Below are 12,437 nucleotides of genomic sequence, written 5' to 3'. Positions count from 1 at the left end.
TTAACCTCTCTCTTTCTCTATCTCACACAAGCTATTTTGGAAGGAAGAAGGAAGATAAGAAAGCTTAAACACAAATCGCACACACAAAAATGAGTTCCCTATCGATTAGGTTCTAGGATTTTCAACTTAAGTTGTGCATCATCTATCATTTTTTGCTAGTTGTGACTTGCCCTTTTCCCTTTTGCACACAATTTGACCTTTCTAGACACAATTTGGGCAAAAGTGAATATTGATTGCAACAACCCTCACATTTGTTGCTTCTAATTTAACTTTAAGAGATATTAAAACTTACATTAGAGTGAGCCTCACTTGGTTATAATGTTCTTTTCATCCACAAGTATAGATATGATTAAATTGCAATTGTAGCAATGCCTAAATTAATAATATGAAGTCCGAAAAAACCATCTCTTCCCAAAAATAATTTTTGGCACTTCGACTTTGCATCCTTCACAGCCTCTTAATTTTAACACACACACACTCTCTCTATGTGTGTGCATGTGTGCATGTGTGTGTGTGTGTGTGTGTGTGTGTGTGTGTGTGTGTGTGTGTGTGTGTGTGTGTGTGTGTGTGTGTGTGCGTGTGCGTGCGTGCGTGCGTGCGTGCGTGCGTGCGTGTGTGTGTGTGTGTGTGTGTGTGTGTGTGTGTGTGTTTGCTCCTGTTGCATTTCGTGCAAAATATAGGGTAGTTAAAGCAACCTTAAGGAGGGCTATCTTTTTCCTCTATGAACATCGTAAAGTAGTGGTCTTGATAGTGGTTTCTATTATGTTGTTTAAATATTCTCTATAGTGCACATGAGAGAAATTTCTTGCTTTTTTATTGCTTAGAAGATGCTAGGATCTAAGGAGCATCTAGAAGTTCCACAAGGCTAGTGTGTTTAAGCTAAACATATGGTGTCTTCCTTTCAAGTCCTATAGCTAAGACATCTTGGCACCTAAATAATTGGACTTGCTAAAGTATGTAGAAAATTGAAAAAAGTTGTCACAACATTCTAGGGCACTCCCATCCTATCGGAGTATTCTAGCCTCCTTACCAGATATGCATATAGCTTTTCAAGAGAGGTTTAACCAATAAAAACTATGAGCCCCACTTTGCATAGCTTACTTGCCCATGTGGCTATCAATTCATATCTTCTAGACCTTCCTAACATTTGGTTATCTTGGCAAACTAGCTACATATACTCAAAAAATACTTACTACATTTACACATGTATAATATATAACATTCAATTTTTAGAAAGGTGTCATTAGACAATGTCAAAAAATTAATGCTAATGTGGAGTGCTAAAAGTTATGGATGCTTCCAAGGGAAACACTTTTAAAGGTATCCACGCTTCTCACCCAAAGAATGACTTTAAGTGTTTAGAATTAAGCCAACTATGAGCTAAAATATAAATAAGCATCTATCATGTACATGTCTTTTATATTAATTGAAAGTGTTTTTAATGCTTGAAAGTTATTAAAGTAGATGAATCACTAATCATGCTTGACATTAACTATCCACTTGATGAATGGATGCTTTTTAGTGTTGACATTACGGTCAGCATGCACCTTAATAAGAAAATAGCATTGTCAATGAGTTCAAACTATACACATCTCTTTGAAGTTTTTATATGTGTTTTAACTTATTAAAAAACAATGATGAATTACAATCGTTAATGTAAGTCATTAAGTAAATGTGCACAAGTCACAATGTAAGTTTTCTTGCTATAAAATTCAAAATTTTTTACATATATACACTATTGAAAAACTGCAGAATGCAAAAATGTATGTTTGGAGAATGCTATCAAAACAAGTAGAGGGATATCTTACAGAACTATCAACTTTACTACTTGCTTCTATGTTGGATTGATGGTAGGTTGTTGTACTTTTTAGTTTACATGTTCCACAAAAGGAAGGATTGCTATCAACAAAAGTTATTGGTATTAATTGTAATGTTAAAACATAAGTTCATTATCAATATGGAACAAACTCATGTATTAGTCAAAGTTGCACATAAACACTCAACAATATAATATTCTAAGAACCCAAAAGTATGAAAACTACCTTACTTGTGCTGCATGATACATGAATATTTGAAAAGCATTATGATACTTCAATATCGGTTGTTTGAGTTATGACATGTGCTAATGAGCGAAGGAGGATTTGGTTGATGTTAAATGAAGAGATAAGTTCAATGACCACTAAATCACAATAGATAAGACAAACATATTTAATACAACACTATTGTTTTTTGGTTTAAGAGTTTAGACATTACAAAGCTTACATTTGTTATTCTTGGCACCTATAGAGTAACAACTTAAAAAGTTGGATTAGTTGCTTCAAAATATGATAGAAATACTAGTTTCTACCTTCAAATTTTGTGTGCTTTATTTTAAAGACATAGCTATAATGCAAATGATTTAAGGTGAATTGATTGTAATAAGAAACTGATAATTAGGTAGAACATCCACATAGCTCACCTAATATAGCATTTGCCATGTTACATGATAAGTGATGGGTTTAAATGAATGAACTTGCCTTAATGTTATCAAGAGGAGAAGAGTACCACGATGGACATTGAGTGGAGTTCTACTTTTGAGAAGTGACACTAGTAAAAGGTGGACAAGGGCTAGACTACATGTATGTAGGGGGGGAAAAGAGAAGGCTACCCTTATGGACTTTAGAAAGAGGAATGGGTTGAGTGTCTTTGTGGCAATTTTTGCGATAAGCATGAGGCCTTTGTTACAATGCAAAGGAAGCATAGTAAAAGGGAACCCTTTTCAAGTTTGTACTGCGAATTGACATAGCAACTTTGATAGTTTTGTAGGACGCATCCCTATCCCTTTTGTTTGGAATCAACCTTGAGATGCTCTACGAAACTCATAATACCTTAGAAGGCTTTGTTCTCTGAAGCGATGCTTTGGAATCATCATTGAATGTTAGGCAAATATGCTTTAATGAATAACTATATAATTGGAGAGTTTTCCAATACATGTCACCTAGATGTAATGATGGTTACATTCTAGGCCTTGACACAAGACTTATGGGATTCTCTTTGTCTTCCTCATTCATGTTGTTCAATTTTACTTCTCATTCATGTAATGATCATCCTCCCAAGGGGAAAAATTCAATAAAACTTAAAAGCCTGTATGCACAAGGATTAAGTGTTTATGCCTAGATTTTTAAAGAGATCGGAATGAACTAATGAAGCGATTAAAAGATTATGTGAAATAGATGTAGAGATGAGACTTGAGTTCTATAAGCTTGATGTGAACTTGTATGAACCTACATGTCCATAGGTGTAGAATGCATGTCTTTGCATGCACGAGAAGGGATGAGGAAAAGGTTTTTATAGAATACCTCTCATATTGAGCTTGGTCAATTGCAAGATGCACAATGAGATTTGAAATTAAGGCTATAAATATCTTTACGTTGCCTACACATCCTTTCTCACTCTTTAAATGAGAAAAATATGTCAAGCAAAGAAGCGAGAGTTTCTTCTTATTTTGTTTTGGTTTGAGCAGAAAGTTGAAACCCATGACCTAGCTCTTTGATTTTGTCGATATAACTCCCTGCTAATTGAATATTGTGTAGTTGTTGTCCAAATTCTAGAGAGCAATTATGGAGTCCCATTTTCTTGTTGACATAGCACGTCGTCTTGTTGATAGTGTATAGCAGCTTAGTCAAGACTTGAAATTGATGACCTTAGGGCCGAGTATTTGTTGACATACTACCATATTGCTGAACAGTCTATTGGAGTAGTTGCCAAGTTTATAGAGACGTAGTTATGATTCATGAAAGAGGTCAAGTTTCTACTTTGGCTTAGGGATTGTCCCTTGGAGAAATGTAGGCAAGAAGTTTGTGGTAAAGACATGGAGGCAAGAGGACTCGAGGGTGGAAGAATTATGTAATGGTGTGTTGCCGTATGGTCATGGATGTAGGTATGAAAAGCAATTGTGTGAAAGGCATGGCCCGGGCGATTGGATTCAGTGGCGTGAAGGTGCTTCAGCGGCAACAAATGGACCATAAGATGAGTCATTAAGGACCAACGGGCAAGGCAACTGATCAGGCATGCGACACCAGCAGCACAAACGATACATGGTGAGGAAAGAGGGATCCAGCACCAACAAGTCTATTGGAAGTACGAGAGCATGGGAAAGGCGCATTGCGCCACATGTATTTTCTAGGCTTTTTTGGCCCTTCTTTTCCTCCACGAAAGGTAGCCGTTGCCTCGGAGGAATAATGGACTAAAATCTACACTACCTACGTATCGCAGAAAATATTCCTTCGGAGCAGTTTCATTTATCTGCAGGGCAATGATGACGATGGGAGAGTGCGACCATTTCTTTGTATATTTCCTTTAGTGCCGATGAGACGGCAAAAAATAATTTGCAAGAGGAAAGTCTAAAATATATGAAGAAGAAGAAGCAGCTGCCTTTGACAAATTTACGGACGTAAAGAACGAGGAGAAAAAAACAGAAAAGTTTGCTGTGGTGGGGGTGATGGTGATGATGAAGATGGTATGGTATGCCATGGCGAAGAAGATCTAAGAGAAAAGGGCTTGGAATAATAGCTAGTGTTATTTCTTCTCTCTTGGTTTAGTGGGAACAGCAGCTAGCATTAATTTTCTCTTGTCTTGGGTTGCTGGGAATGATGGCGCGTATGATTATGGCCCGATGATCATCATATTTAGATAATTGTGGTGGAAAGGAGAAGAAGGCCCGCCCCACTGCCCAGGAGGCAGGGATCGATTCTTTGGTAGCTACAGCGACAAAAGAAAACAAGTTCTCTCGACATTTTGCACCGCTTTTTGTTGGAGAGAGAGAGGGGACGGACAGCTGCTCGCGCATGCTGGTCAAAAATGACGGATTTGTGTTGGATGCTTCTGCCGGCTGTTTCCGCGTGATAGGGTGTGGAGTTGGCAGTAGAGGCCTGCGACACACTCTCTGACAGAGAGAGAGAGAGAGAGAGAGAGAGAGAGAGATTTGGAATAAGAAGAGGAGACAGGAGAGATCTAACAAGACGTAGAGCTCTCATCTCTGCCCTCTTTTTTGTAAGAGATCTATTGGGGTGGGTGCGCGTGGATATTGTGGCTTAGTCTCTTGAACTTGCCTGCATGCGTTTGTGCCGCTGCGTGGACGTTGGAGAGTATCTATCGACGCGACAACCGAAGGGGGAGAGAGAGAGAGAGAGAGGAGCCTTGGAAGCAAAGGCTCGATATAAAAACAAGACGTAGTACGAAGGGAGTTGCCGAACGAACGAATCAGTATGATGAGCGCCAAAGGTGGAGAGTGATCCTCGTCGGTCGATCAGCTTCTCACAGCTGGTGGTTGCACAAGGTGCCCTCGTCTCATCGAATTAAGCAAGCAACATCTCCGTGTGTGTGTTTGTATGAGAGAGGGGGGTGGGGTGGGGTGGGGTGGGAGGTGGGAGGTCATGGTGTTATCGGTGTGGGTGGTGGAGGAGGAGGTGAGCTTTCGCTTTACATAACCTTAACCCGGCCCTTAAGGCTAATACGACGAGAGAGAGGGGGGGGCGGGGGGAGGAGGAGGCGTGCGACACACTACACAGCCTCCCACACACAATTATACTCAGCTACACTCACATCGGAATGGCGAGACCGTTCATTAAGAGATCGCCGCCGCGAGTCTCGGTATCACATATGCCATTAAGATTACCCGCAGTTCACAATTTATTTTCACCGAAGACACAGAGAGAGAGAGAGAGAGAGAGAGAGAGAGAGAGATCATGGACTCGCTAAAGTTCAATCCTAACCGTTCAATGTCAGCTGACGATTTGTTGCTTGCATGCAGGCAGCGGCGGCTGGACAGGAAGCTGGAGGATCAGCGGCAGTGGAAATCGATGGCCGAGTCAGAATTAGGAGAGGGCGCCCATTCCTTCAGGAGGAGGCTTCTTAGCTTTGCGCTGCAAAGGCCAGCGGCTGCTGGCGGCCGCGGCTGGGCGCCCTCTTTGTCTTCCATTGTACAGCCCCTCGATACGAATATATTAATCCCTGACAGTACACACCGCATTAAGAAGCAGCAGCAACAGGAGGCGCTGGTGAATTGTGACAGTACCCTGATTCCTGAACGACCCTCGCCTCCCGCAACGCCTTCCCCAAGCCATCGCCGCCTCCCAAATATTAATCTAGACAGTAATACCTCTGCGACTGCCTCGCCCACTCCCACTAGCAGTACTCCCACGGCTCCACCACCACCACCTCCTCCTCCTCCCCCCCACCCCCTCCCTCATTTTCCCGCCGCCCCATGGTCACACCCCACCGGCGCACATCGCCACCATCGCCATCTCCTGATTCCATCGCCTCGTCAGCAGCCTCACCCGCCTTACACATATCCAACACTCCACAACCCATTCCTAAACTACAGCAACACCAGCCTGAGCACAATCAGGAACAGAGCTTCAATCCCATCCTAGAAGCCCCTCAGAACTCCTCCCATCCAGCTTCACACGAGAGCATGCATTCATTTCCCCAAACAAACAACACATCCCATCTGTCCTCTGTGGATCATAAGGATGTGGAGACCGATAAGAGCGACATGAAGACTGGTATGGAGACCATCATCAGCAATTTCCGAGTCAGCGTGGATCAACATTCCAAAGTACAGGAGGATGAGACTGAAGCAACGATGAGGAGCTTTATTATAGATAGATTCCTCCCTGCTGCTCAAGCAGCTGCCTGCGAACCACTCACCCACTATGGCTCTATTGCAGCAGCAGCTGCGGCTGCAGCAAGGAGGCGACATACAGAGAGGCTCCCATCACCTGTTGCCCCTCTTGACGTCTCAGAGGGGCACACTGGGCCACAGCCATCACTGCACACAAACACAGCAGGTGGACAGAGATCATCGAGTACACTTGGCAGTTTGGCTCAACAGGACAATGACAAGGGCAAAAATGACTCCCTCAAATCTTGTGGATTCATTTGCATCAGCCTAAAAACTGCGATTTCACGAGCTCATCGATCTGTGGCAACTTCCACATGTGCAGTTCCTAGAAGCAAGAGCAAAGTAATGCCTTCTCAACCAGTTGGCATGGTACAGGATCACCTTTCCACAAGTTCTGATGAAGGGGTAAGAGGTCTATTTCAGATTACTGCATGTACTGAAGCTCATTGCAATCTTCCAACCCCCATTGGGTTTGTACTTTCCTGTATTTCAAGCAGAAATCTCAATGTATGCAAAATTTTCAGCTGCCCTTCTTTTTCTGCACAGTACGTGGCTCTCATCATGCAGACAACAGCCAATGGATGAATTGTTGTTTGTAACGTATACATTTGGGTTTGTCATTACGCTTAAAGCTTTCAATGGATCAATCGCAAGTGCAATGCAGACATTTTGAATGCATTTGGCATAAAGCTGAGCAGCATGATGCATCCGAAAGTTTGTAACTTAACATGAACTTGTAGAAGCAGAATGTATCATCTCATGTAGGCGTCTGAGGCAGTGACTCGCCTCTGAACAGATACTGAGCTTCATTGCTCATGTAATTGGTTATCATAACCCCCAATGCATAAGTAAGCTCCATTATACATTTGCAAGCAAGAATCAGTGCCTGCTCTGTCTCTTACTTGGGCTTCTCATAGCTGTCCAATCAATATAAACGCACTCTTGCCTAGCATACTTCAGCTTCACGACTTTCATGTTACAACAAAAGCAAGTAGCTGTTCCTTTGCTATAATGTTTAAGTTATTGTTGGCTTTCGTCTGTTTTCTTAGGAAGCTGTGGTGAGAGAGATAAAGGCAGCGCTCCAAGAAAGAAGAAATCAGCAGGGGGAACTTGCTTCTACTTCAACACGATACTCAAGCTCTCGTAGAACTACCAGTTTTAGAGAGAGCTCTCCTAGTTATGCAGCAAGCTTAAGGGGCAGCTCTGGCACAAGTATGAGAGGCAGCCCCTACCATGACCAAGCATTAGATATCTCTGTTCTTGAACATGATGGCAATATAAGTTTTAGAAGCATACCTCAAGATGATAAAACTGGCAATATCTCTGTTCTGGAACGTGATGGCAATATAAGTTTTAGAAGCATACCTCAAGATGATAAACCTGGCAGCTCAAGCATTGGAATAATACCTCCTTGCAATCAGAATCTTACAGGAAGCTTGGGAGGCAACCCTGTTCATGAGCAGGCCAATGGGACAGTGGGCCAAGATGTTATGCCTCAAGAAAACCAGGCAGATTCAAGTCTTAGAGGTCTAAATTGTACAGCACATGATTGGACTGATCAAACTGAAGGGGATGAAGATGAGCCTCAGTTTTTTGATGCACTAAGCAAATTTGGATTACAAAGATCTGTTTCTGGCCATAGCACTTCCTCTGCTAATGAAGCATCTATGTCTCCTGCCCACCGCGGAAGTTCAGGGTTCCCTACTGACTGGACCAGTGATGAAATGGCTTTTGCAGATGCATCAAGCCAGTTTGAAACACCACGAACCTCTGTCAGTGACTTCACTAGTGTTGCCTCAAATTCAGCTCATTCGAAAGGAGGCTCGGATGTGGAAAAACCAATGGGGATGAAGCCATCTAGCTTGAGCCAGAGAGTTGGAAAGGTGTTAAAGGTGGACACATTTGTCAAGCAAGGAGGTTCACCTGATAAATGCAGTAGACCTGATCCTTATTTGAGACATGAGCAAAGTGAAATTACTGAAATCCCAGAGCAGCAACCAAATGGGAGTATGCCACGCATGATGAGGCATGTCTCTCAGGATTTGCTCAATGGCAAGAGTCCTTCAAATATAAGCTCAGCTTCACCCATCTTTCCAGCTAAATGCCAGAAGAGTACTGGAAATGGCGTTGGTACGATCAGTCCTTTGAATGATTTGGGTTGGCCATTGGGTATCTCAGGTTACAAATCCCGAATTAAACTTAAAACCCCTGAAGGGCAGCAAAATCATGCCACTGGCTCCATACCAAGTATGATTGTGCCCTCCCCTCCGTTGCCTCCATGTCCGTCTGGTTCATGGTTGGAGAAAGCTATTTCATTGAATGCGTCCAAGCCCCCCTCCCCTCTGGCTACTCTGCAAAGGAACAAGTTAGCCGCAGCCAAAAAGAAGTTGGACTTTGGTTCAACTGATGCAGTGGATATGGTGAGCTGGGAGGATGTGGTAAAGGGCAGCCATGTCCTGCCAGGTCACTTGCGATTTTCAGAGGTAGATCTTCCACAAGTTTACCTGCTTGTATAGTAAGGAAGTATTTAGTTTGCAGGGACTCTTTTTATCATCGTAAATTCTGCATATGTAGAGGATAGTGTCTCAAGGTAATGGCTTTCTCACAATCCTCGATATTTGTTTTTTTGCAAGTTCGTCTGAATGATGGCTGTTCTTTTTGTAGGAGCTCCATCACCATCATCCTTCCAACCTGGGTTCAATTAGACCTTTAAGGTTGTGACTAGCTTCATCATCATCATCCTTCAAACCTGGGATCAGTGAGGCCATCAAGTTTTGTGACTTTTTGCTAGCTCCATATCATTTGAAGTTGTCAGCAGCTCAAAAAGTCTATTGTTAGTTGGTGTGCTACATAGTCTTAGCGAGACCATAAACAACCAGTGGTGGATACTCTTCTGTTTTGGATGTATAGTCACACAAACCAACTCAAGATGCATCCAAAAGAGGCATCAAAAGCCCCTAATCTCATGGTAGGGGGGATATGTATAGGTAGGGGGGATATATATAAGTGTTCAGTATATATAGGTTTAACACAGGTGATCACAAAATGTGTGGCATCTAAAGGTGGCACCACAGCTGCATAATTCATAGAAGAGTATATATAGGTTGAACATGTGTAGCGGGTGTGCAGGTCGCATCTTGAGCATTGGCCACACATTGCCTTAAGGAAACAGCTGCTTGGAAGGTTTTTTGGAAATACAGCATGCAGTTCCAGCATTGGGCACAGCTATGTCATCTACAGAACGGGTGGATTCTAGAGAAAGCCTACATAAAGGAGGATGAATCTCACTCTAGTAAGGAGGCCTCCTGTGTTTATCATAGTAACAGAAGAAGATATACTTAATGAAAAACCTTTGTAAATCCAGTCCTTGTATGTCAAATGGAAAGAACGCTACTTTGAATAGAATAAATTGTGATGATAGGAGGCTAATCTTTCAACATGATGGATGCCCGTTCTAAATGTTATGTCTCGTTCATCAGTCACTCAAGCTCGAATGTCGACGAATGGCCAATGAGAAATTGAGAGAGAGTCTGCACTGCAGACTGCACTATCATCATCATTACATGAACTTTTCCCAGAAGACCCACAGACGTTGCTTTGCGAGTTCCATTATAATAAACCCACATTATTCTTTCATGCTTGCCGACTCAACCTCCAAAGCCACCGTCAATATATAAATGTTACGTGCACACTGCATATACCAGGAAAAGTACATAAAGAGAGATACCTACTTACAAGTAAGATGTCCATCTTTCCCATTCGAAGAGTGTTCATGGAAAATGGTCTTCGTAGCCAACACGAAAGCCTTCAAGTTTCAACCTTACGTAGTAGTTCCATCTGCAATGCAGTCTTTCACTTTCAGTTTGCAGGTCGTTTTTATTGTATCACAGACTACAGTGAACATGACCACATATTTTAAGGTTTAAAAACTTCAAAAGCATATTTAACAATTTTCTTTGGATCAGTGCTAACAGAAAACCGTCCTTTAGTGTGTTTTTTACAAGCAAGATTTTCAAAAAACCAGTTGAAATTGAAGCTTGTATTGACGAAACCCAGTTATTTTTTTAGCATTTTAGTTATAAAACCGGCTATACCCTCCCAAAAACAGCTGGGGTTAAGCCCCCTTTTTTCCATTGGGTGGGGAAAAAATGTTTCGTGAGCATCGCTTTGGATACGAAAAGATCGTAATATAGGATGTCAAAAATTTTCCAGCTTTACAAAAGAGGTCCAATTCGTCTAGCATTGCAGCTAATGTGGCCAAGTCCTCACAACTAATATTTTCCAATAACCCAAAGTTTCTATTATGTAGCTTGAGAATCTAGTGGCTAGATCTAAGAGGATTAAACACAATGATACATTCAACAGCAAGAAGATTTGTGCATACATTTGGGGGGCTTTCATGTCCCTCTTTGCAGACACACTCACTCCTACTCCAAACAAACTTTAAGGCAAGCTAAGTGGCCTCTAGCTTGAACAAAAAAAAAAAGGCAATGGTTATGTTGAAATTGTTTCTTAAGTGAGCATCTTTTAGCCATTGCTTGATCCTTCTTTGTAGTGGGTCAGTGTGAACACAATCCCAAAATAGGTGTCTGTCATTCATCTTTGCTCGCTTACAACTGGGGCAAAGTGGTGAGAGAGCAATGTGCTTTGCTAGTGTGCTTTTGAGGGGAAGGCTTTTTAGTGCAAATCTCCATTTGAAAACATTAAGTTTGATAAATGTTGTAGATTTCCATATTTGCTTGAGGTGCTTCTTCCATGTTGTCAACTTGGCTATAGGAAAGATTTCCTTCCATCTTGAAGATACATTCATAGGGATTATCAGGGAAGGACCCTTGATGCCTCTCCCTCTTTTGTATGCCACTAGAACTTACCACCCATTACGTCCAACGAATGCAATATTGCCAGAAGGGCTTACCACCTGTTGCCTCCAATGAGTGTAATATTGACACTAGGAATTGAACAATAGATGTTGACCAATCTAACTCGATTTCTATCCTTTCCTAGCAATCTCTTTCATTGGGGGAAAGATGGAGTTTTCGCAATCCGCTTGATATCATGGAAGTAGTGGTGCTTTGCATCCCAAATGTCAAACCAAGTTCTCAAGCCTTACACGTGGAGCGTGCATACAATCTTGTTGTCTTTGTGAATTGGCATGGTAGTGGGATCAAAGGCATGGGGGTTAAACCACATGTTTCTACTAAGGGTTGGGTCACCTGTTCTGCTTCTTTAGGGAATCCATGTAGAGTCTACCACTACTGAGTGTTAGGTCCTAGCTAAAGCTTCACTAAGTAAAACTATCGAATTTTAATAAGCACATATATGCAACAAAAAATATTCTCAAACAAGGCACTCACAACCTGGCGTGATCACTTGGCCAGAGAAGGGAGACGGGGCAAATTATGCCTGATAAATATGGTGGATTCATTGAGAGAGAACAAAGCCATTACTTCAAGAAAGGAGGTGACATTACCTTCAGTGCCATCTTGAAGGACTTCCACACTGGTTGGACGTTATTATCCCATGCAAGGCATAGAGGGGTTGCATTGACTCATGCTTAATGAACTTTGTGAGAGGGAATCAATGGTGGCGTGTGAGGTAGAAGTTATGTAGTGCAAGAGGTCCAAGAGAGAGCACAAGAGAGTTATATGGATATACAACGAATGGTACCCTTATTCTTCATTATCTTCACTTATATATGATTGTATAGTATATACGTATATAAGGGGTGCATGCTCGACTGTTGGCCATTGGCTTTCACCCCAACAATCTCCCA

The 12,437-nt window shown here is 42.0% G+C and overlaps 1 protein-coding gene across 4 annotated transcripts; it reads left to right on the top strand.

The window, feature by feature from the left end:
• The first annotated feature begins 2,985 nt into the window (after positions 1 to 2,985).
• Positions 2,986 to 10,106, top strand: LOC148029519 (uncharacterized). 4 transcript variants are annotated; one of them, XR_015692438.1, is made up of 5 exons: positions 4,316 to 5,317; positions 5,792 to 7,069; positions 7,714 to 9,147; positions 9,329 to 9,651; positions 9,794 to 10,106. XR_015692438.1 is itself a non-coding variant. In XM_087688371.1 (4 exons), exons 2-4 carry the CDS (start codon positions 6,245 to 6,247, stop codon positions 9,383 to 9,385), a joined length of 2,316 nt encoding a protein of 771 aa, XP_087544497.1. In that variant the 5' UTR covers positions 2,986 to 3,076; positions 5,792 to 6,244; the 3' UTR covers positions 9,386 to 10,106. The 4 variants fall into 4 exon arrangements, 3 of the variants coding, with proteins under 3 accessions (XP_087544497.1, XP_087544495.1, XP_087544496.1); XM_087688371.1 differs by lacking the exon at positions 4,316 to 5,317 and adding an exon at positions 2,986 to 3,076 and having other exon boundaries at positions 9,329 to 10,106; XM_087688369.1 differs by having other exon boundaries at positions 9,329 to 10,106.
• The last annotated feature ends 2,331 nt before the right edge of the window (positions 10,107 to 12,437 follow it).

Source organism: Lygodium microphyllum, chromosome 11, assembly GCF_053477565.2.
Source record: "Lygodium microphyllum isolate KBCC chromosome 11, Lygodium_microphyllum_v1.1.10, whole genome shotgun sequence".
NCBI classification, from domain to species: Eukaryota; Viridiplantae; Streptophyta; class Polypodiopsida; order Schizaeales; family Lygodiaceae; genus Lygodium; species Lygodium microphyllum.
This window is presented reverse-complemented; position numbering and strand designations above follow the sequence as displayed.